Below are 24,908 nucleotides of genomic sequence, written 5' to 3' on the forward strand. Positions count from 1 at the left end.
GTCTTTTTCTTGTGCTCAGAGAAACTCTGTGTTGGTTTTATTCTAAAAAGTTATAGTTCATGTTAGAATATGGAAATAATGGTCATTTCAGTAGTTACTGTTGACAGTAGCAAAACGTCTAGATTTTTAAATGGATGGAAGACCCCCTCCCACCTGACTAGCACTTGAGAGTGGGCAACATGGTACATTTCACCTGACATAACCATCCCGTGTGGAAACAGAGCTTGCAATGGAACTCGGGCATCCCCTGGGGACCTTGGAAGGGAGCGACTGACTCTGGAGTTTGGGACAGTTATGGCATTAATTTCTTTTTCCAGGAAAGAACACTAGTATCGTGCTATGGGAAACCATGCTGCTTCAGGTAAGGGTAACACCTGGGTTCATTGTTGATGATGGGGCGATAAAATCAGCTAGAGTTACCCATCTGGGTTCCAAGTGGCAGTCGGCGATATTTCCTTTCTTACGAAAAGGGCTAAAATGTTAAGGTGATCACTTAAGAATTATGCTCATTAAATCACCATAATCTGAGCAACAATCTTTAGTTTCCAATTTGATTAAGAGTTTAAGACAGTTTGGAATGTTTCACTTATCAATATTTTTCTCTGTGTCTTTCTTAACTCGTCTCCAGTTTTCAGGGTTTTTGTTTTTCTCTCCTTACAGCTGCATTCTTTTGCCATTCATCTAAAGAAGCACAGACTAAAACAATTTTTACTCCCATGCTTCTCAATACAACTCCGTTTCCTCTTCTATGTTGGCTTCTCACTGTCTTCTCCTGATTTCTAAAAACCAAGGGGCCATGTTGGAGAGTCATCAGAAAAAGAATCTCCCTCTCTCATGAAAAACTTTTTGGACTTTTGCAACTAACCAGAGCCCCCAATGATGCAAATTCCCAAAATGGTCAATTGCAGACAAGAGTTATACACTGGATTTACAAGGAGGATTCTGATTTCAGGAGCCTACAAGGGGTCAAGGAGCCCACAAGGGGTCAAGGAGCCCATGAGCAGGGAGCTCTTGATCTAGCAGAGGAATTACATGTTCTTCTTTTATTTTTTTATTTTTCAGGGATTTCTTTTTTAAATTGCAGTTTCCTTTCAGTGTTATTTTGTGCTGGGTTCAGGTGTATAGCATGGTTAGACAGTCACATACTTTACAAAGTGTTCCTTCTGATATTTTCAGACCCCCACTGGCACCATACACAGCTATTACGATGTTACTGATGCTCTTCCCTGTGCTGTAGTTTACATCCCTCTGGCTGTTTTGTAACTGACATACAGCTTCTTGTAAAACGCCAACTTTCAGTGGCCTCTCCACAGCACCTCCACTGCCCATTACCAGCCCTTCCAGAATCAGACTCTCAGGGCAGAAGGTGGGTGGGTGTGAGAATTGGCAAATTGTAAAGGCTCCCACCGTGATCTTTACCCACTGTCCAGTAGACGGTAAAAGCTACTGTCTACTCTGCTGGTTGTTAATCCTAGGATCTACCTCTTCCCCACCTTCGTGTTTCTTTTACCCTCCACCCACCGCCCCTGACCATTGAGATTCCTACCTTGTATTCCCCTGCGGCCATTTTACACTAATTGTTCCTACTAGGAAGAAAGTTTCTTTCCCTAGAGAGAAGCCTTGAGGACGAGGTTTATTCCCTCCTTGTCCTGTCTTGTGTATACCAGCCTTTTTTCAAAACTCTTCGCGTGTACCTTCTTCCCCATCAACTTCCGGGGCTGTTGAATGTTTTTTCTCTTCGAAGGACCCACTCACTGAATGAGTTCTTATTAAGAAAATGCAAACAGGCTTTTTCATTAGCTTTGAGATTAAGTGTCCTTTTGTAGGCTTAGAGGAAATACAGGTAAAATAATAGATTTTAGAAATTGCACTGGATTTTGTCCTCCAAAAAGACACAAACCCCTTTTTATGCAATTCTTCAATGAGGAAGGACATGGGTTCGGGTGACGGATTGCGGCCTTGGCTCCGAACAGTTGGTGAAACTGGGAATATTTAGTCCTTTACAGCTGAACTTAGCAAAACGTGCCTGTGTATCTAATTGGTTTTTAAAGACATTGATTTCTCTGTTACAAAAATGTCCCTCTTTTTTAAGTATATAATAAAGCAAACTAACATTGACTAATGGGGTTTTTCCAAATCTATTCACAACTTGGAAAACCTTAACTTCAATTTAAGCTTCAGGATAGATTACTTTTTTAAGTTTTTAAACAATTTTTATTTAAGAAGAAGAAAGGCACTGACTTGGAATTACTTCTACATTCTGTGTAACTAATTCCTAATGGGGATTCAGAACATGACAGAATGTGGCTTTTAAAATAAATGAAGAGGAAAAGTCCCAAAGTAAATAGTTTTTTAATGAGAAATGGAATAATCTTATTTACTATATGTTTCTACTTTTGAAAAATAAGATAACGAGAAAGGACCAGGAAAGCAGCACACTAAACAGGCACGTGTGTGTGTGTCTGACTCCCACTTCCTCCCGCAGTTGCTCAAAGAGTCGCTGTGGAAGATCGATGACGTGGCCTGGACCATCCAGCTGAGCCAGGACTTCAGCCAGCAAATGGGCAGTTACAGCAACACCTCTGTGGAGAAGGTCGGTGTTCAGTGGAGGGGCCTGAGCTGCACCTCGTACTGCGAAATGGCCGCTCAAGTTCCAATTTGTCTACGCTGCCATCAAAACAAGGGAGGAGTTGTTAGAAAAATGCTGCCTTCTCTTATCTTACCCTTGTCCAAAAGTTACTCACGGGGCCACAGCTGTCTGAGAGTACAACTGAGACGTATTGTGCTTTCAGGATAGATCTGTGCTCACTAAAATTCAGGGGTTCTGTTCTGGAGAAGGAAGAAGAACGAATACTGGAAGGCAAATAGCAGCCCTGCCACAGCACTTAGCACATAGCTTGTGTCCAGAAAAAATGACTAGAGTTTAACAAAAACTTTGAGCTAAAAGAATGCTCAAAGGCTAGTTCTTTCATTCCTCTTTCTCCAACGAGCCTTTACCTAACCCTCCTCACTGTAGCCATCCATTTCGAGTGGGGTTCGAATCCACTTTCTGCTGCTTGTTCCAATTGTAGCTTTAGGTAAGTTGCTTAACCTCAGTATACTCGCCAACAAAAGAGAGATTATTCCCACCTCCCAGGGGTGAGGTGTTAGGAGGATTCAATGAGATAAAGTACGTAAAGTCATCAGAGTCTTGCTTTCCGATTTTTAACATTCTGTTGCTTGTCCTTTGTTTTCCAGAAATTCCTTTGGAAAGCCTTAGGGACCACCTTAGCATCCTGCCAAGATACAAACTTTGTAGGCTCACAGATTAAGGAATTTCTGACTGCTCCCAACCAGCTGGGGGATCAACGACAGGTAGGACCCCTTTCTCTCAATTTCCTCTTCTGACAGTGGTAATGAAGTCCACCCAGAAAAACCTCTGTCCATCTCATGATAATGTCTTACATGTCTAGAATTATCCATGGATACCTTCAGAATAGCCCAGCAAAATTTTTTGGAAAAATGACACATCCCTGTCCAAATATCAGTGCCTTATTATTTAACCAGGTTTGTAAAAGTATTAGAAAATGAGTTGTATCATTCTTACTTCACAAGAGTATCTTTAGTATATTTTGACATTGGCTTTATAACTTGAATATGATCACAAACATCAAAAGCACTGAGTTTACAAGCTTAACGTAAACTTACATACCAACAGTCCTCAACCTAGGGAGAGTGTAAGTATAACCTGGAAAGCGTTTGCAAAACACTTTTACCTGCCCTTACCCTAGCCTGGGCTGGGGAGCACAGCTGAGTATGGAAGAAGGAGAGGATGCGTATTTAAAATAAACAAACAAACAAACAAACAAAAGAAAAAAACCCAACAACTCCCTAGGTTAATGAGGATCACCTGGTATAAAACAGTTATTGGGTTGTGTTATCTACTCTCCTCAGGAATTCCGAGGTGTTTAGGGCTCCTTCCCCCATATTAAATGTCCAGATACCACCAGGCTTACTCAACTTTTGACATTGCTTTTTTTTTTGCTATTATTTCTTTTGTCCTAGTCAGAGATTTAGTTATCCACTATTGCCCTCGGTATTCTTGCTAACACCATCTTCCCTACACCAATGGCTGTTTCAGCTCTGCTGTAAGCTAGGAGATAAAGCAAGTTTATTTTAGATGTAAGCATGCAGGAAGGCTCTCCTTCAGGGTCTGGGGGGTTTACAAACTTTAAAAGACAAACTTGATGACACCCATTTGAGCGTCTTTAATTCCTTTTCTGCTTAACTTCACTTCAAGTCTCAGAGCGTCCCACACACTTGCGTCGCTTAGAAAGTGATCTCTGAACGGGGAACGTGTCAGCACATGACGTTCGTAGTCCCAGGGCCTGTCGGCTTTCCGGCTCCTAAGTGCAACTCTCACTCACGTGACACCAGACTTCACATTACAGAGCGTCAGACCAGCTGGACCCAAATCTTGGCTCCCATCTACTGGCTGTCCTCCTCAGGGTCCCTGGAGTAAAATAAGGGAAAATAAAATGCTCCTGGTGAGCAGTTTCAGAGGAAGAGAAGGTTTGTGGCAGACTCTGGCCAGCAGGGTCCACCTGCTGTGACTGAAGACGAGACTAAATGCACAGGTGACAGCAATCCTGTGGAGAAAAGGGGGACACCATGGCCACTCTCTCAGGAGAGAGCACGCCGACCCTTGCCTTGACAAGCTTTTATCGTTTTTCTTGGGTCTTACCTCAAAGAAGGATTTATTATCTATTTCATAGAATATTATTGTCCACATTTTAGGTACAATCAAGGAACTGAAAATAACACATGCAGAAGGGAAAGGTGGCGAGCTGATTAGCTCCGTCTTTGGGAAAGTTCACGCAGGCTTTGGAAAGTACCTTGAAGACAGACGATACACATTTACTATTGTACACCAGGGTGAGGGAGCTTTAGCCAGAGCGAGCCATAGCCTTCTGTATGCATTTTCTAGGCCTGATTCCCACGGGAAAACTCAGTTTGAAGGTCTGGCTCCTGCCCACCACCTCACTTCTGCAGGTTTTCCATCCAGAGCTGAGTCACATTTGCCAGGCCGAAACAAACGGGTCCCCTACAAAGGTTTGAAATTGAAAATTGCTATGAGCAACTAGAGAGAGGCATTGAACTATGCGAAGACAGTCGGGGATGTGTGCAGATTTGAGGGCCCTACCGGGGTGGCAATCACCATCACCTTACCCCCGACCGTCTCTGCGGTGTCACCCTTTTTTCATTAGCACCCAGAGGACCAGGTGTATGCATAGGTGACGGGTAAGTTGGAGAGTCAGATTATTGCAGAGCTTGGGCTTTGCCAGGCTTACATGACAGAGAGATAAGGACACACAGAGAAGTTGGGGAAGAACCAAGAAGGAAGATGGAGCGGGAGAGGAGAAACACAGAGCGTTATGGGGTGAGAACACAAAAAGGCAAAAAATGCAGAGAGGATTACATCTCTGGCCATGACCAAGGAACAGAGCAGTGTCAGACCACAAGCCTTGGAGGATTTTTCCAAGCACCGTCTGGTGATGGAAGCTAGGTGGCCTGGTACCTGAGGACTAAGAGCGGTGCCGGCTGAGACCAGGGTGACAGTGGTCCGGCCCCCGGGTTCTCTAGCAGGGCTCTGCGATCAAACCAAATGAAACGGGATGCGTGAACAAATCACCACGGAGGTAGTGTGGTGAAATCAGCCCGGGGCAAGAGAGGCGGAGAGCAGGGAAGGTGGGTAGGGGGGAACATAGCCTTAGAATGCCGAACAAGAGCTGCCTGTGGCTTTCAAAATCTTAACCACTTAAGACAAAGTTTCAACCACAGAGCGATCCTTTTAAAACTCAGCCCTGGTTGGCGTAGCTCAGTGGATTGAGCGCGGGCTGTGAACCAAAGTGTCGCAGGTTGGATTCCCAGTCAGAGCACATGCCTGGGTTGCAGGCCACGGCCCCCAGCAACCACACATTGATGTTTCTCTCTCTCTCTCTTTCTCCCTCCCTTCCCTCTCTAAAAATAAATAAATAAATAAAATCTTTAAAAAAAATGTCAGTCAACTCAAGCTCAAAAACCCCCACCAATCTAAGGCTAAAAGTCTAAAATCTTGAATATTACCTAAAAGGTTCTACTGGAACCGGCCTGCACCTCTGCTTTGACCTCATCTCTCATTGCTCTCCTCCTGAATCATCCACTCAGCCCTCCTCGGTGGGCCCGGAGCCTCGGCTCTTGCTTTCTCTCTGTTTGGAGCTCCCCTTCCCAGAGTCCAGCGACTCACCCCCTCCCTCGTTCCAGGGCTCCACTCCGTGTCACCCCACCAATGAGGTCTTCGCTGGCCACCATGTTTAAATTGCAAACTTTCCCCAGCCAGCAGCAACTGCACCTTTTTCTCTGTTTCTCTTTTCTCCATCACATCCTTATTGCTAGCAAAATACTATATTTACATTTACTGAGTTTGTGTTTATTTAATGCCCCTTCCCTGCCACTTCCCTTAGTTGTGTACCCCACAAGGACCAGGAGTTGGGTGCATGTCTTTTTACTTTTGCATCCCCAGGACCCAGCAAGGTGCCTGCCACATAATAGGTGCTCGGTAAATATTTGTCGAATAAGTGAAGGGTTAAACTCAAAAATCTTATCTTTTCTGATTTTAGGGAGTGACATCTATTTTAGGACACTGTGCCGAGAACCACTTGGATACCGTTTTAAAAGTTCTTAAAACATTCCAAGATCGGGAAAAGAGTTTCATGAATCGATGTAAGGTAAAACAAAACAACAACAACAACAAAAACGATTTTCTTCTCCGAAGCCTTTGGTCATATTGTACTTAAGTCCAGCCCTCAGGCCTTTGTTCCAGGTCAGAGCTGCGGGAGCCCAGGCCCCACAGAGCGACCCGCTGGGTGACAAGGCTGCCCTATTTTCTGCCACTAACGCCAACCCCGACGGTCCTCCGTAGCCCTGTACGTGCTTAGGTTGGTCCCTGCCAGCTGCCCCGGCCTCACAGACAGCTCCCGTTGTGTACGCCCGGCCTCCCCTGAAGGAGACAGATTTAACGAGTCAAAAGAAACCCAAGCCTCCTCGCAGGAAGTTCCGTTAACGCCTGACCCATCGACAATACAGTCCAGGGTGTTGAAATCTGGACAAACAAGAGTATCTGTTTTAGACAAATTTTCCTCACCCCACTCTCATTTCCTAACCCCTGTGCTCATCCGTAGGGTTGGGAAAAGACGTACGAGGAAAAGAACCCCCTTCTGCCGTGTTTTCCATGCCTCTCCTTGTCCGCAGGGTCTTTTCTCCGGGAAGAAGAGCCTGAGCAAGACCGATGTCATGGTCATCTACGGCGCCGTGGCCCTCCACGCTCCCAAGGCCCAGCTCCTCGCCAGGCTTGACCAAGACATCGTACCCCAGGTCCTGTTTCTCTATGGCCAGTGCTCGCAGGTAACGGCCAAGAGAGGCGCCTTCCGTTTCCAGGGTGGGGTTCCCCAGCCCGGGAGGGGCTCAGTCCTTGGGAATCTCCATGCTCGAAGGGACAGGCCGAAGGCAAGACAGGATCTGGTGTGTGTGGGAGATGAGAACATGTGGGAGCAAAAAAGTTTACTATGAAACGGAGTCGGGTAATTTGTTTCTCTCCTATGTCCTACCGCTCCCGTGATGCCCTCCAAGACCAATGGTACCCACAGTGGTCTTACCCACCTTTGAACTTCCAGCACTTACTCCCTTTCTACTTTAAGGCAGCTGGTGTGTCAGCTGCTTCTAACAGCCTCTAGAATGTCACCGATGGTATGTCATTCACCAGCCTGCCCGATCTACCTCAGTGTCCTGTCTCCCCCTCCACCTTCGTCCCCGCCACCCGACTGTCCTTGCCACTCCTCACACATGCCAAGAATGTTCTGATTCTAACTCAGAGCCACCGAACTGAGTTAGAATGCATCCCGTCACTTTTGCGCCCCATAGCACTTTGTGGATGTTCAGTAAAGGGCTTCGTACGTATTGTCAATTCAGCCATTTTGCTAACCAGTGCCAATGTAGCCACCTAGGAATCGCCTAGGGATCAAGTGTAAACCAGCCACCAGAGCCGCTTGCCAGGGAGGCCGATTCCGTCGGTCTGGGTGAAATATGGCATCTGTCCTTTTTCAAAGGTTCAGGAACGATTCTTATCCGTAGCCAGGTTCGGGCAGCTTTCACTGATTACGTACACATCTGCCCCCCCCATTCGATGCTGGCATCTCGACTTTAGGGATTGGAGCTTGTGCTCCTTTATCTCCTCTCCGGTGCCTTCCAGAAGCCACCTGCTTGATAACTCTGTGCTCTTGACCTCTATTCATGCGTGTACGTGAGAAGAATGGGATCGCAGGGAGCTCGTGAGATCCAGATATAAACCTATGCCCGCGGGACGGTGCAGGGCGGTGATTCTGACGCCTCAGCCGCGTGAGAGTTTTTGTCTGGAGTCTGTTATAAATAGAGGTCCCTAGTGAATCACCGTCTCGCAGGAGGGATCGCTGAATCTGTCCTTTCTCACCATGCTCCTCAGAAGACGATTCTGGCATACCCAAAAGCTGAGACACAAGGATGAGACTAGAAAACATAATTTTTTTAAAAAAAGATGTTTTATGTTACGTTCATTTTCAGTCCGTCACTGAGGGAAATTACTGTAAAAATAAAAGAAGAAAGGAGATAAAGATGTTTTGGGTAACGATGACTGTCCACTTTCAAGGGACAGTCGGGTTTCCTGTAACACGACACAGGCACCGGGCAGTACAAGAACAACCACAGGGATGATGAGGAAAATGGGTGGAGGGGCACAACGTTTTTAAAAATCCATCCATGACATATTAAAAGAAACAAGAATCTATGTTTAAAACAATTTTTAAAAATAGTTAAGTATATATAACAAAAAATTATGGCCCTCTTCCTTGAAAAACACCAAAAGTCAATTGTGAGAGTTGTAAAATATTTTGCAAGGGTGGCAAAGAGAAGTTACCTGAAGTCTGGCGGACAGTTGTAACACCAGAGTTGGGCGGGAAGTGCTCACAAGACAGTAAGCTGAGGCAGTGGGCAGAGATGTGCTAAGGGGTGAGTGTGAGCATTTTTCTGTGGCTTGGTTCAACTAGGGCACCATTCCACTCTCACAGACACAATTGTGCACGTGCACACGCAACCTCAGATTGCTACAAGTGTCCCCCCCATACATCAGTCTCACTAAAACGAATCTGTGTTCTCAACACAAACGTTGTAGCAGAACTGACTGTGTCCAGTTCCAAAGTGCGCTGCTCTATTAACCTTCCTTTTAGAAGATTTCACTGCTCACTTCACCAAGAACCTTCCTACCAAACCGCGGAGCCTGAAAACCAGTGTCTTGGAACCCTCACGCTGCCTCCTGCAGAGCAGCCACGACCCACCCAAGGGAAAGCTTCTGCCAACAAACGAGCCTCACTTTGAAAATGGGGGAGGACGTGAGCAGACCCCGCCCTTTGGCGAGACGGGGTGTCCTGCTTCTCCGTGTCCTTCAGGCTGAGGGATGGGGCTTTTGCTGGGGTGTGGGAACTCTCGGACTGCTTGCTCCAGTATCTGTTTTTGCCTTTGAATTTCCAGGTCCTGGGCATGTCTGTGATGAACAAGGTGCGTGGCATATTTGAATATATATATATTTGAACACAAACGCTGCTCCCATAGATTCCTCTTGATTGGATTCTGGAGGAAAGCATCCCAGCCTATAAGTCATGAATCCGATTCCACAGCCAGGATTGCAGAGCCTAAGCTAGGACTACACAGGTTGCCCCGTTTGGTTCCAGGGGATTCGGCAGTTAGGCTGTGAACTGTGGAGTGTGACCCGCCAGTATACCAGGGAATTAGTTTCGTGGATCTCAACCAGCAACATTTTTATAGTGAAATAACAAAGAAGTAGAAGAGAACATTGCACATAGCGAGAAGTATCCTAAAACTTTTATAGACGGATAGATACAGAGATACGGTTCATGTAGGCGCTGGGTGGAGTTGTAAACTGTTCCCTGCTCTGGTTTACGGTCAGAAAGCTTGAAAGCCACAACCCTAGGGAAAGCTCAGTCTGTCGGGCGGTGGGGGGGAGGGAGGTGTTTTTCACTTTCCCTGCAATTTCCGCCCTGAACTGAGGTAGAGGTGGCCATAGGGCCAGAGCTGCCCACCCCTGGGCATCCGTGTCGGGCCTCGGCCACACGTTTGCGGAACCGGGAGCGCTGCCTGAGACCCGGCTCATGCCTTGAATCGTTTGTGCTTTAGGACATGGATCTGCAGCTGAGTTTCACAAGAAGCATCACGGAGATCGGCATAGCCGTCCAGGACACCGGGGATCAGGGGTTCAAGTTTTCCTACAAGGAGCAGCTGCTCGGTCACATGCTGGTGAGTGGGCAGAGAGGACGCGGGCGCGCCCCGAGGAGTCCGTGCCCCAGGGCGCAGGGCTGTCTTTGTAAAGACGGGTGACGCGGACTCGCCGGCCCCAAGGAACACATCCCCGCTGTACTTCTGCCCGAGGGCGCCCGAGGGTCCCGTGAGGCTGCGGCTACACCCGGACGCTCGCTCGGTCCTGTCTGAACCGTGTCGCCTCCTTGTCTGTGCGGCAGGACCTCATCAGGGACGAGCCCCTGGACGCCTTAGCCAGCCCCGTTCGGTGGAAAGCCTTGATCGCCATCAGGTACCTCAGGTAGAGAACTTTCTGTTGTTCTCATTGGAAAAAACAAACAAACATTTCCTCCCCCATGTCCTTCGGATTTGCAGATCAGTGCAGGTCCCAGTGCCCCCTCCCCCGTAGCATGCACACGGTCCATCAGCCAGTCACTGCAAACAGGGGCCTTTTCTCTTCCCAGACTCGGAGAACTGACAGGCTGGTCATCATTTGGTGGCCACCAGAGACTGCAGAGCTACTTAGAGGAACCGTGTTTGTTGACACAGAGAGACTAAAATTTCTTTTCCAGAGGAAATGTTTCTTCCCAGGTCTAGGCCTGTAGGCAGATTTTAATCTTCCCGTTAACACAATTGCAAAAGCTCTAATCACATTCTGGTTGGTTAGTAGCAACAAACCTGAAGCAGAAACTAGTTTTAAGTCAATTTTAAAACATAATATTTCCTCCCTGCAGTAAAAGAAATGTAAGTTCATTGCTAAAACTTGGAAACTAGAGGGAGCTTTTTAAAAAAAATGATAAAATCACGTCTATTTCCTCCCCCTCTTTTCAACATTTTGATGTGTTTTCTTCAAGTCTTTATACGCAGTGGTCCTTATCGATTAGTTCTCATCCTACTCTGCATGTGCTTTTCCACCCTGCTTTTTCCTCACTTCACCTTTTGTATTTCCAAATTATTGCCAATTCTTCACAAACATCATTTTCTTAATTAAAATGTTTGAAAGTTTTAACTGTGCTGAAATACACATAACAAAGTTTATCCCGTTAGTCATTTCGGAGTGTGCGTAGTTCTATGGTGTTCAGCAGCATCGCGTTGTGGAACCTACACTGGTTAAACCACCCTCCGTGCCCACCTCCCACCGGCCCTGGAAACCGTCTTTCTACTTTTTGTCTCCACGAATTCTATATGTTAGATACCTAAAATAAGTGGAATCATGCAACATTTGGGGTTTCGTGCCTTCTTTACTACACTTAGAATAGCGTCCTCCAGGTCTGTGCACGTGTCACACATTAAGCCAGATTCTAAAAAGACAATAAAGAACAAAATGTGGCCTTGCCCTGAAAGAGTTTGAGCCCACTGGGCACAACAGATGCGAACCACAGCTATGTGATTGCTCCGAAGTGTGGGAAGAGGCCAGATCAGGGAAGGCGTAGGTTGCCACGTTTACAAAATGAGGAAAATTGGCACATGGCTCAAATTAATAAAGCCTGAATGTGAATTCAGAATTAACCCAACTCCAGATCAGTATTGTGATGTAGAAACACAATGCAAGTCACACACGTCATTTTAAATTTCCTAGTAGCCACTTTTAAAAGGATAAAAAGAAACAAATGAATGTAAACAATTATTTTATTTAATCCAATATATCCAGTATATTATTTCAACATGTATTCAATATAGAAAATAGTAATGGGCCAATCTGCATAATTTTCCTTACTAACTATTTAAAACCCAGTGTGTTTTAGGATGGCAGGGTGTCTTAACCCGGACTAGCCACAGCGCCAGTGTTCGGCAGCCACAGGTTGCTGGCGGCGGCCCTCACCTGGACAGGACACTTGTCAGAGAGAACGTCTAAATGACAGAGGCGAATGGGTGTTTGCCTGGGGCGAGACGAACTGCCAAGGGGCATAGGGAAACACTGGGGGGTTAGGCATGCTTTGTATTCATTACAATGGTTGTTCCACGGATGTAAAATCACTTCAGTGCACCCTTCCAACGGAAGGGGTTTGTTGTGCCCAAATTATATCTCAGCCAGTTGATGTTGAAAACGTCAGCCAGACAACAACGATGAGAGGCTGCTGCACAGGTATCCGCGCATCTACCCCTTCCCACAGAGCTGCCCCCGCCCGCCGCTCCTGGCTTTTCCTCCCTGTGGGGGCCAGCGTCACACGGCCCGCCCGGGCAGTGTCATCACTTCTCATTTTCCCACTCATCTGGTTGTTGACAAGTCGTATCAGGTTGTCTTAATTTACATTTATTTAATAACAAATGGAATGGTTCACGTTTTATTTGAACATTTGCATTTTGCCAAGGTGTATCCAGGTTTGTTCATATCCTCATGTATATTAAAAAAAAGGGAGAGAGGAAGGGGTCATTGACTCACTTGTGCATTTATAAGAGCTTTTGGTATGCGTGACACTATAGATAACCTGAGAAAACAGATGAAATTGGTAAACTCACTGCTCCAAACTTAGAAATTCTCTCTCTCTCTTTCTCTCTCTCTCTCTCTCCCTCTCTCTCTCTCTCTCTCACACACACACGAGCACTAGTGCAAACAAAACGGCTGGTGTTATCACAGGTCATCTACCAAAGGGTTAAGTAATGCAGAGCAAGTGGCAAGCTGCTTGTAACTCTGATGAATGACACTCAAGGCGTGTTGATGATGGTCACCAGTGCAGTCTCATTCCCTGTCCCCAGTTGCTCTCTCCCTGCTTCTGTCACCTCCTCCGTCAGCACCCCAACATGTCAGAGGGTGTCTCTGACCCCTCCAGACATGACAGGCAGTTTGGGGGACTTGACTGGGTCTGGTTTTGTGTGTCATCGTGATGCCCACTCCTCCACGTGGCTCTCATTTCAGTAAACTGAAACCACGGCTCTCCCTAAATGACCACCTTAACATTCTTGAGGAGAACATTCGGAGGCTGGTGCCCCTTCCACCTCTGGAAAATCTCAGAAACGAGGGTGAGACGGACAAGGACAAGGAACACATCAAGGTAGCTGGAGTGACGCCCAAGTGGAAGGAAGAACCCAGTGGGACCTTCGTCTCACACCGCGGCCTCACCCTCCCGCTCGCATCTGGTTTCAGTTTCTCTACGAACGGTCCATGGATGCTCTGGGAAAGCTGCTGAGGACCATGATGTGGGATAACGCGAAAGCAGAGGACTGTCAGGAAATGTTCAATGTGAGTAAGGCCGCTGCTCAAACTGACCCCCATCGCCCCGAATCTGTGTGCCAATCCACCACGCAAAACTGCATCATCTTCTTCGCAGGGAGGTGTCCAGTCTGACCCACTCACCCTCCCCCCCGCCCATGTAGGGCTGGTGCAGTTACAAATAGTTCGTGGGGAGGGGAGCCCCCGCTCCAGATGAGGCAGAGAGGGGGTGGGACTGAGAGAGAGTGGCAGCGAGAGCAGGAGGACGCGAATGAGTGCATGTGGAGTACACTGAGGAAAGGACACTTCTCCTCTGACCAACAGCTTCTCCGAATGTGGCTCGTTTCACAAAAAGACTGGGAAAGAGAAAGAGCCTTCCAGGTCACCGCAGCAGTGCTGACGAATGACGCCGAGGTGAGCCATCTTCTAGAATGAATAGGCATCAGCGCTTGCTAAGAGCAGCGGTCACCGAGGCCCCTGGAATCCAAAAGTCTTAGGCAGGATGGGTCTCCAGTCCCAGCCGGAGTGCTTTCCAGACAGGTGTCTCCCAGCGCCGGCGGGGTGGGGGCGGCAAGCCCCTGGGAACAGCATCTAGTTGTCTTTGCACGCTCGCCTGATTATTTTCCCACCGCCCTTTAGGGGTAAGTCCGAGATTCGATGTCATTCTAAGGACCTGCAGAGAGAAGACAAGGGACTGCATATCCAGGGTTGGGGATATGCGGAGGGATTGTCGAGCCACCCTCTTGCCTTGGGGGCCTCCTTTGTCCCGCAGGCGCCAGGGAACTTTAAAATCGGCTCGCTCCTGGGCCTTCTGGCCCCCCACTCCTGCGACACCCTGCCCACCATCCGCCAGGCCGCCGCCAGCTCCACCATCGCCCTGTTCTGTATGAAAGGTGAGTAAGGGGCAAAGGAACAGAAACTACCGCTCTCAGCTTTTCCTCCTTGTGCGTATGTATCTCTCTGCTTCCTCTCCTCTGTTTCCCCTTCTCCCTCTCCTTCCCTCCCTCCCTCCCTCCCCAGCTCATCCATATCCGAGGAAGGGAGGCACCATTTCAGTAAGAGAAGCAATGTGTTCGAGCAGGCACCTCCGAGGAAGGAAGGAATGTGGATTCCATTATTGTTCTACCTCTTCTGCCTTTAGCCTCCTGTATGTCCTTGAAAGACGCAAAATTCAGGTCTTCCAATACTCTTTGTTAAGAAGAAATGCCCTAATTTGTGATTCACTTTAACTCGTTCTCCTGATTAATTAAGTAAGCAGAGTAGAAAGGAAGAACATGAATATTAAACACCTACTAGATATAACTAATGACTGTAATACTAAATCAAGTACCCATTTGACACTCATGGGTGGGACTCGGTCAGTTTGAGATGAGGTCTCTGAGGTCGAAAATGTGCCGGTACCTTGGACTCCGGCTGGACTCGCGGGACTGGGCTGTGGGCTCAAGTCTGTGTGGCCCGGAAGTCTTCGCGTGTTTGCCGGGCCAGGTGGCCTTCTGCCGAGCCATCCAGGTGTGGGTGTCCACAGTCACTCTATATTCAAACAACAAACAGAAAATCATTACAACCTAGGCCTGCTTTTATAATGGAGATCAGCAAGCACCTACGCAGGTGCTGATGCTCCTGTTACCAGTGACCTTCCCGTCCCCCCCAGCGGCTCGCTGCAGTCCCCCCACAGTGACTCACTGCAGCCCCCCCACAGCGGCTCACTGCAGGAGGGAAGGCTGACTGGGTTAGCAGGACCACTCAGCAGCGAGAGCCTGGGCATCGCTGTCAGGGTGTCAGGCAGACCAGGGTGCAAGCCCTGACTTCCCTACTGTTTACTCACTACCATGTGGCCAAATGGCTTCATATTTCTGCCTCAGCTTTCTCAGCTGCAAGATGGGGGCAGTAACAGGAGAGTCTACCTGAGATGATCTTTCTGAGTAATAAGTGAGGTCATTGTATGCGAGGATTCCACACGGTGCCCGGCAGGTAGAGACTACTGAGTACATGTCTGTTCTTACGTTCGCTGTCTCGTCAGACAGTCTTCATGGTGTCCCACAGCCGAATGAGCGTTGCATCGAAATATAGCCAGCCTCTTCAAGGTCTCTCAGGTCCCTGAACTCTTACCTGTGTCTCCTGCCGTTGCTTGTAGGTATTCGCTTGGAGATGGAGAGGCTGCAGGATTTGCAGGAGGGGCTGCAGTGTGATGACGTGCAGGTCCAGGTCAAGATTTCTTCTAAAATAGCAAAGGTAATAGACACGGAGGCCTGGCCAAGGGATGTCAAGGTGATTCTGGTGGACTTTCTAGTGAGTGAGTGTGTATGTCTCACTACTGAAGAGGGCAGTAGTAGAGCCACCCAGGCCAAACAGAAGACCTTTGTCCTGTCATTTGCGAGCTCTGGGTTGATGTGTGCCCAGTTGATGCCTGCTACTGCTCATTTCACAGTCAGCCAAGCGGTCCTCTGCAGGTGGAGGAAGACGGTGGGGTGGAGGTGAAGGGACAAGGGCTGTGGGGTCAATCAGGTGGACTCTGTGTGCACTGCTCGAAGCTCCGAATCCTTATCTCCAAAAAACTTCCTGGACTACCTGTCAGAGTTGTCATGAGGATGAGTCCATCGATCATCCATTTAGTCAATCATCCATGTATTCACCTAACATGCCCTGTGCACCTACCATGTGCCAGACTTTGGCCTAAGCTCTGAGAACAGAAAAGGACAAAATGCCTGCGCTCACCAGGCTTACGTCCTAGTAGAGGGAGTCCACCAAACAGACACCATGTCAGGTAGTGAGTGCTGAGCAAAATAGTCAGGTCAGGAAGGGGTGATCCCCCCGAGACTGTCACTCTGAAAGAGACAAGCAGACAGACCAGTGGAAAAGGGCACTCCAGGCAGAGAGGAAGTGGCAGGTGCAAACGCCTGGTGTTGGAGAAAGAAGTAGATAATGAGATCCAAGAGACAGCCCAGGGCCAAGTCAGGAACGTGCCAAGCCTCGTTAAGGACCCTGGCTTTTACGCAATTAAAATCTACAGCCAGTGGAGGCTTCAGATTTAAGGAGCAGAAGGGTCAGGACGACTCCCTGTGGCTGCGCCACCTGAGAAGAACGCACAAGGGCACCCCCACGGGAGGCGGCATCTGCTCTAAAGTAGACATTGTGGGTTTGTGTGTATCCTGGCGATGATTCACAAAGGGCAATGCAGAGTCCAACAAAACCGGTCAGAATGGAGGACAGGACGCCTTTATCTAATTTGCAAAAAAACCTTTTATGGGCTAGCGATAGTTCTGTGAGGAGGAACTAACTAAATTTTGATTTCTGAAGTGTCCAACTGCCGTGTTTACCCCAGAAAATAGGCTGGCAAGAGTGACATTAGTGAGCCAACTTTGCAGAAAACTACAAGCATCTAGGTGTGAGATTAGGTGACTTGGACTAGCAGTGATGACAGTGAGAAAAACATCAGAATATGGGAGAGAAGCAAGGTGGGGATTAGGGGAGATCATAGGTCACGTGCCTAAGGAAGTATCTGACACAGGATAGGGGCTCAAAGACATAAATTCCCTTTCTTCCTAGACGAACACCCATCACAATGTGTTATTAAAAAAAAAAAAAGAAAGAAGGAAGGAAGGAAAACAGATAGCCACTGACCTTGGCATTTGGTGCCACGTAGAACAGACACGCTAGCCCCGCCCTTTGATCTGGGAACAGTGATAAGTCGCACACTGGCCAGGACATGCCAGCGCTCACGAACAGGAACTCAGTTCCTCCCAAGGGTGGTTCTGCCGAGCATCCTCAGCCCATTTAATATCGGGGGAGTCGGCTGTGAACAGGAATGTTTCCATACCAAAGTCCCGTAATTATGACCGCCTTACTTGGTTAAAGCCCCGGGCGATGCTCCTGGAATTCTTTCAAACTTTTCATACACTCACACAAACACACTCACATGCCCTCATACTCACACACTGCTATCAAGCAACATTCTATATAGTTTTTGTATGTAAAGACCAAACTGCAAAGCTTTACATTTCTGGACATTTGATCAACTACTCTTAATATTGAGACAGAAGAGCAAAATACTGGGCTCGTAATGGTTTGTCTTAGCTAGTCTTTGGCAGACACGAGACTCACTTCGATGCTGTAGGAAAGGTCTGTGAAGTACTTTGGAACATACAAATTACTATGTACACATTGCGCATCATTTTTCCCCTACGGAGCGTACTGCGACCTTAGTGTGGAGAGAATATTGCATCCGCAGGCCTGGGACTGGATACGTGTAAAATGATAAAAAGGCAACTCCAGGGAAATGTTGCTTAGAGGTCGAAGGTCATGTCTGTGTCCATTCTGAGTGTTGTCTTCAGTGTCTAAGGCCCCAGTCCCATGCTCACTGTTTGCCAAGGCCATCGGTCTCCAATATGCGAAAGCAAGGAGTAACAGCACATTGTATGTGTCCAGACATGAAGGGTGGCGCTGGTAACATGAGTGTTTCTGGTACCCTCTCAGATGGTCACTAAGCTCATCCCAAGCGAAGAAATGGTCGTGTTCCTGGAGGAAATCCTGGACGGGCTGGAGACCCTCGGCCCCTCGTGCACAACGGCCTGTGGTGTGTGGATGACCACCGCCCTGAAGGAGCAGGGAGCTGCTCTGGAGGACCAGGTAAACTGACGGCCGGTCGGGCAACCGAGCCAAACTGCAGCACCTCTGAAATGCCGCTCGGTGGTCGCTTCTCACCTTGTCCCCTGATGGGCAGCAAACAGAGACATCTTCAGGACGTCTCCGCAGGGGCCCCAGCCGCGCGTCAACAACCAGGCCCGTGCTGGCGGACTGCCTCTCTGATCTGTCATCACAAACACCCCCCAAACTGTCCTTTGTTGGCCAGAGAAAGCAGCTCTGACCCAGGGGCATTTGGATTATGGAAAACTGGGCTGTTAGACCTTCGAGCATGAGAGTGACCGTGTGAATGCCTTTGGGGTGGCCACTGAGGGCCAGGACGGTCTCTAAGGCCGCTGGCACTCTGCTGGCTGGTCTTCCACCCTCCTTAGAGCCTGTTCTGGGGGAAGGAGGGCTGTCCTTGAGGGACTGATTGAGGGGAAAGTCCTCCATCCTTTCTCCCAGCCGGAGAGGGAAGCTGAGAAAACAGGGTTTCCATTAAGGAAGCTTGGCTAAGAGCTCCAAATGGATATGTTCTAGTCTGTCTCTTAGAGTCGGAAGCAGAATACAAACAACTCAAAGATTAGTAAGAAGGAAAAGACTCTTTAACGCAATGCAGGCATTCCAAGGAGACTGGGAGAAATAAGCTATGCTCCCCACAGCCCAGCGTCACCATCCTAAGTCAAAGAATTTGCTAACACATGACTTTTACAAACGGCCTCTGTGTTAATTACTTCCCAGTCAGTTTTTTTTTTATTTCAGAAACATTTATGGACTGCATACAATTGGCAGGCACTGAGCTAGGCATGGGAGAATCAAAGGTTAATAAAGGTAGAACGTTCATGAATTTGGGTGTTTAAGCATAAAAGAGAGTTACTCACACAATACATAAAAGGATACAAAAGGGACTCAAATCTTCTCCAAGAATCATTGAAATGAGACTCCGTAGTAATCATGTTATGCTTAACCTAAAACTTTCTATCCAAAATAAGTGCGGGAAACAACTACGAGAAGCCAAGTTACTTTACCATAGAGACACACCCTTCCCCAAGTCAACCATCTGAATATATAACATCATTCCATGCTACTTGCAGAGTAACACCCAAATCTGTAACGGCAGCCTTTGGTGCCCTCTGGGATCTGGCTTCCTCTTCGCCGTGGCCCTGTTTTTATGGCGTTCATTCTCTCTGCACGCTGAACTAGACCATTCCGCGGCTCCTGAGGTCTTTTCTGCATTTGCTTGTACCCGTGATCTCATGCTGTTTTTTATAGAGAGTTTTAAATTTCATTTTTAAATTAAATGTATTGAGGTGACAATGGATAATAGGATTATACAGGTCTCGAGTGTGCGATTCTGTGACACGTCATCTGTGTGTTGCATTGTGTGTCTGCCACCCCAAGTCAAACCATTTTCTGTCACCGTCTATTTCAGCCCCTTTCCCCGTGACGGCCCCTCCTGCCCCCTCCCTCTGGTCACCACCGTCCTATTCTCTGTGTCTGTGAGTTTTTGTTCGTTTTTCTTATTTGTTTGTTTGTTGCTTTCAGTTTTATATCTAGCATATGAGTAAAATTATATGGTTCTTAAATTTTTCTGTCTGACATGTTGTTCAGCATGATATGCTCGAGATGTAGATGTTATCTTTCAGAGAAAAGTTGAACAGAAAGCACAGAGTTCCCCTGTAGCTCCCGCCCCCACCCAGGCCCAACTGACGAACCTACACAGGCACATGATATAAGCACCCAAAGTCCATAGTTTACATTAGGGTTCACTCTTGGTGTTGACAAATACATAATGACACGTGTCCACCACTCTTGTGTCATACGAAACAGTGTCACTGCTCTAAAAAACCCTCTGTGCTCCACCTGGTCTCCTGCTTTTTGATTTTACATCTTCACCTGTATTCTTTCTGATGTGGCTGCCTCTCGCCACCAACTCCCCCTTGCCTTCTGAAACTGCTGTGTGTCCCCCGAGACCCAGACCAGGGCTCTCTCCATAGCAACCTCAGCTACTTCTGCATTCCCTGCCGGGCCTGTGCATTGCTTGTGTGCCACTAGTCACACACCGTCTTCTGCACAAGCCTTTGAGTATGTGCCTAAGGGCCTTTATCGGACCACCCGTTTCTTCTGGGGGAGGGCTGCATCTTACCTGTCTCGGGTCAACTCCGCACAGCACTCAACTTGGCGCCACACCTGGCATCAAGCAGCCTTTCACAAAATAGTCACCAAAGTGTTTAAGAAAAATTACCCAAGTCAACAATAATTCTCCCAAATAAGAGAAAGACTGTGCATAGAATGGATGATCATTTTTAACAGTTTTTATAATTCATTGACCACCAATGTGCCGACCAGAGAAGCCCTGAGCCTTCCACAGAGAAGGAAAACAGCAACTGAGTGTTTGTGTTGGCCTCTCCTTCTTAGCTGCTGGATATCCTGAGCATCCTCTACTACCACATGCCGGTCCTCAGGCAGAAGGAGGAGAGCTTTCGGTTCATGCTGGACGCCATCTCCCAGATGGCCAGCTTCCACCCGGAGGCCGTCGTCACCAGCCTCCTGCAGAAGCCCCTGCCCTTCGACAGGTAGGGCCCGGCCAGCCCTAACCCCTCTCCCGGAGGGTGAGGCCGCACTCTGCAAGGCACTGGGAAGGGGTCGTCCTGTGAGAGGAAGGGACTAAATCAAGGCTGGATAATAATTTAAAAATTAGAGTTTGCTGGCTGGTGTAGCTCAGTGGATTGAGCACAGGCTGGAACCAAAGTGTCCCAGGTTCGATTCCCAGCCAGGGTACATTCCTGGGTTGCAGGCCATAATCCCCAGCAACCGCACATTGATGTTTCTCTCTCTCTCTCTATCTCCCTCCCTTCCCTCTCTAAAAAATAAATAAATAAAATATTTTTAAAAAATTAGAGTTTGAATCACAAGTGATGTTTTCCCTATATATGCTCCTTGAATGAGAATGAGATTTTTCTTAAACACACCATAGGAATTAGTATTAAAAAGCGAGTATTTCTCCTCTTTCTGGTTGCCCAGAATACACCTACTTATAGGTTTCTGTCTTGATGGACAGTAACAGGAATCGGAGGCCGGAATGCTGGGTTGTTAAATAAAATCCTCATTATCCCCCGGCGTGCTGACACATCCATCTGCCCTTGAGGTTTTGGTTAGTCATTATGTGGTTTTAGAGTGAGTCGGAGGGAACAGCTCGCACTCCAAGGAGCTGTGCCTCACCAGCCCCCGCCTCACTGCCCTAGGGACACAAAGACACTGTGGAAGGCTCTGGCAGAGAACCCAGCGTCCAGCAGCAAGCTCCTGCGAGCCCTGACAGACAAGCTGGAGAACAGCCTGGAAGATGACCTGGCCGGCATGGACGCGATCGCGGTGAGTTGGACAGCCCGTCACGTGTCTGGAGCCGGGCCCCACTCCGTGACTGCCCCTGCCTGGAGCTTGGGGACGTGCCGTTCATTCATTCATCACGCGTGTCCTCTCGGGCCCTGATGTTCAGTCAAGTCCGGACAAAGATGGCAATCGTTTTGCCTGCAGCTGCCATTGTTAGAAGCAAATTTCTCATCAGCCCAAAGGAAATCTGGGTGTCTGTATTTCCAAATTTGTCCCCAAGATATCTGAGGTACCCTTTTGTGTTGAGAGAGCCCCCACTGCTGGAAAGCATTTCGACTGGTGGCCCCTGGAGTCAGGGGTCGCCGAACACGGCAATTCTGAGAGAGAAACACAGTCCGAGCTGACAGGTGTCCAGACAGACCCCACATCCCTCCCCCCCTTTTCTGTGTTTTTACCGTGAACGTGGGCAACTCGGGAGGCAGTCACGGGGTGGAGGGGGGGACAAAGTTTCCAACCGGCCCAGCGAGAGGACGACCTTGGAGGAAAGGAGCCTGCCCCACCACAAGGCCCTTTCCCCCCTCAGGTGGCCTGCGCCATCCACGAAGTCGTGTCGATAGGCACCCCTGTGACAGGCCTGTACCCAGAGCTGTTCACGCTGCTCCTGAAGCTGGTCAGCTGCACGCTGGGCCAGGCCATGCCCACTTCCAGCCTGAGCTTCCGGCGGCGGGTGATGCAGCAAGGGGAGCGGCAGCAGGTCGCGGACCCCTGCAGGTGAGTGGCCGGGCGGGCGTGCCCTCCAGAGTGTCCTTGTCCCAGATCCAGAAGCACCGGGATGCAGGAGTCAAGGCCTGCGCCTTCTGGCACGGCCTCAGCTACCTGTGAGAAAGCAACGCTCCGCCACTGCACTGCTCCGCTGTCCGCCGCTCTGCGTCCCTAAGCCCCGTAGCGATTCTTCCTGAGCCAGCGACACCCAGTGTGATTGCCCAGAAGGTCACAGCACAAACAAGCGGCTGCGTCTTCTTCCCCCGAGGGCCCGCTCTCTTTCCTGTGGTTTCTTTCACTGAGACCTTTCAAGGAAAGCTGGCATTCTACAGCACGCAAGGCCACCAGGGAAACAAGGAAAACAAAAACCATATTTCAGCAAAGCTAAGACTTTGCCCATGGAAGGAAGCAACTTGATTTTGTGTGCTATTGAGAAAGGAAAAAAACAGAACAATTAAGCCATGGATCAATGCTTTCTTATAGTTTAAAATTGTATTTTATTTGTATCCCAAGAGCTAGTTTAGGATTATTAGACATACATTTTTCTCCAAATATCACATTGCTTTGTTTCCCTGCTCTTGTGCATAACTTTTCATTCCAAGGTCAAATCAACATTAAAAAGACGGTTTAAATTGCAGTTAGGCACAACCTGTGTAGTTTCCACGGTACATGTAACTTCACTAAAATGGCATCAGTATAAAAATCCATCCCCCAATCCATGCATGTGCATGCGTGCGTGTGCATGTGCATGCACAGACAACAGCAACCATGTCACAGCTACCAGCTGGCCACCAACGGCAGCACACTGTCCACTGCAGGACGCGTCCTGATCCCCGAGGCGCTGTTTCCAAATCAGCGAAATGCGACTCGGAATTCACCTTCCATCCTTAGGACTTTATTTTCTCAGGAGAGGCTGACAAGATTTAGTGGCATTATCTGCCAGCTCCAATCCCCTTGGCGTTCCCTTTGACAGAAGCGTGAGGCCGGCTGGCCCGCCCGTTTGTTCCCTTGTGCACCATCCATTCGGGCAGGAGCCAGGGAGTGCTGTGGGGGGAGGGGAAGGGTGGGCTGGGGAAGCCGCGGCTCACGGTACAGGGCTGACTTCCTCTGGTGACGCCACCCGGCTCCCGCAGGCTCTCGACGGCCACCCTGAAATGCGTGCAGGCCCAGGCCGTGAGAGGGGGCTTCGCCGTGGAGTCGGACGAAGGAGACAACGTGTGGACGCTGCTCCACAGCCCCAGTACCCACCACCTCGGAGTGTGCGCACTGGCCAGGTAACGCGCAGGTATCCCAGGCTGGCTGCAGAGGAGAACGCTAGAAATGGAGTAAAAAAAAAAAAAAATGCAGTGCAGGCGACTTCACTGAGAGCAATTGCCTCACCAAAGGCTTGCATGTGGCCAAGCAGAAGAAGCAGAGAAGAAGGAGCAAAGGGGTTTGGGAAGAGGGGGTAGGATCAGCCCAGAACTTACCACTCCCTAAAGAAAAAAAAAAAAGCAAAATATTGACCAGTTCTAGGCCAACCACACTTAAACTGGGCGCACAGTAGGCAATCTTAAAGTGGAAGCCTTGGAGCTCTTTCCTTGAACATCCCTGTCTAGAGGGTTTATTTTCCTGGGAGAGACAGAGGCTAGGAGCCCCCCCCACCCCCACTGCTGAGGAAGAAGCGAGCCCCTGCGTTACAGCCGGAGGCATGGGTTTTCCAGGAGCATGGCCGTGTGGCAGCACAGAATCATCCTGGCCATCATGGAGCAGCTGCACTGGTCGCTGACCTCCTCTTCGGAGAACTACCGCATCACGGGCATGGCGTTCTTCTCCGAGGCAAGGCCAGCCGCATCCCAGCGGGCTCCACGGGGCGTCCCCTGGGGTGTTTCTCTCAGGGACTTTGCGGGGGAGACAGGGGACCGGCCGGGGCCTTGGTCACCTGAGCAGGGAGTGAGAAGGGAAAAAGAAAAGAACCCACCCCAACTCCTTCCCGTCCTCCAGCCTGCAGAAGTCAGCCTCCCAGCACGCAGAAGGGCAGAGAGTAAACACAAGAGGGACAGCACAAAAAGTAACCAACAGGCATCTGTTACTGCCCCCCACCCACCCTCTGGGGTAAAGGCAGTCCCAGTTGATCCAGAGAAGCAAAACCCCCCTTTTCCCTGCCCTGTTTTTTCCACTTACCTTCATCAGAAGCCTCTCCTTAGCGAGGGGTTCTCTTCTCATCCCTGGGGAACCTCGACCTGCGGGCTGCTCCCACCCGGAGCTTAGTTTCTGCAGGACTGGCTGGCCCACCGGCGGGCTCTTCATCCTCTGCTCCACGGGCGGGTGGTAGCCGCCCCGTCTCCAGCTGGAGTCGGGAGGCCTCCGGCACTCCCCTGAGGGCAGCCGCTCCCTCACCTGAAGGGGAGGACTGTGTCCTTTGCAGCTCATGAAGGAGCCGGTCCTGTGGAAGCACTGGAATCTACGGAACGTGCTCATCCTGATGGACCAGAGCGCCTGGGACTCCAACGCCACTCTCAGGCAAATGGCCATCCGGGGGCTCGGCAACACAGCTTCCGGCGCCCCCCACAAGGTAACGGGGCGGGGGGTGGTTGGGAGGGGAATCGTTCATTTAAGCAGAGTTTGAAATACTTACGGACTAACCCACACCTTCTGTCTGTGGTCGCAAAGCGATCAAGCACAAATCCAAATAAATGGCTAAACC

At 49.1% G+C, this 24,908-nt stretch overlaps 1 protein-coding gene across 1 annotated transcript in view; it reads left to right on the forward strand.

Annotated features, from left to right (window-relative positions):
- Positions 1–24,908, forward strand: part of MROH2B (maestro heat like repeat family member 2B) — an 85,726-nt gene that overhangs the window by 54,550 nt on the left and 6,268 nt on the right. The window contains exons 25-44 of the mRNA XM_036020055.1: positions 318–361; positions 2,486–2,593; positions 3,238–3,354; positions 6,639–6,746; positions 7,270–7,422; positions 9,577–9,603; positions 10,240–10,359; positions 10,581–10,660; positions 13,217–13,352; positions 13,445–13,540; positions 13,835–13,924; positions 14,283–14,403; positions 15,645–15,742; positions 17,984–18,136; positions 20,549–20,706; positions 21,376–21,502; positions 22,044–22,231; positions 23,356–23,496; positions 23,926–24,040; positions 24,630–24,776. Of these exons, the coding sequence (XP_035875948.1) occupies positions 318–361; positions 2,486–2,593; positions 3,238–3,354; positions 6,639–6,746; positions 7,270–7,422; positions 9,577–9,603; positions 10,240–10,359; positions 10,581–10,660; positions 13,217–13,352; positions 13,445–13,540; positions 13,835–13,924; positions 14,283–14,403; positions 15,645–15,742; positions 17,984–18,136; positions 20,549–20,706; positions 21,376–21,502; positions 22,044–22,231; positions 23,356–23,496; positions 23,926–24,040; positions 24,630–24,776 (2,327 nt within the window). The remainder of the gene's footprint in view (positions 1–317; positions 362–2,485; positions 2,594–3,237; positions 3,355–6,638; positions 6,747–7,269; positions 7,423–9,576; positions 9,604–10,239; positions 10,360–10,580; positions 10,661–13,216; positions 13,353–13,444; positions 13,541–13,834; positions 13,925–14,282; positions 14,404–15,644; positions 15,743–17,983; positions 18,137–20,548; positions 20,707–21,375; positions 21,503–22,043; positions 22,232–23,355; positions 23,497–23,925; positions 24,041–24,629; positions 24,777–24,908) is intronic.

The sequence above is a fragment of the Phyllostomus discolor genome, chromosome 3 (genome assembly GCF_004126475.2).
Source record: "Phyllostomus discolor isolate MPI-MPIP mPhyDis1 chromosome 3, mPhyDis1.pri.v3, whole genome shotgun sequence".
NCBI classification, from domain to species: domain Eukaryota; kingdom Metazoa; phylum Chordata; class Mammalia; order Chiroptera; family Phyllostomidae; genus Phyllostomus; species Phyllostomus discolor.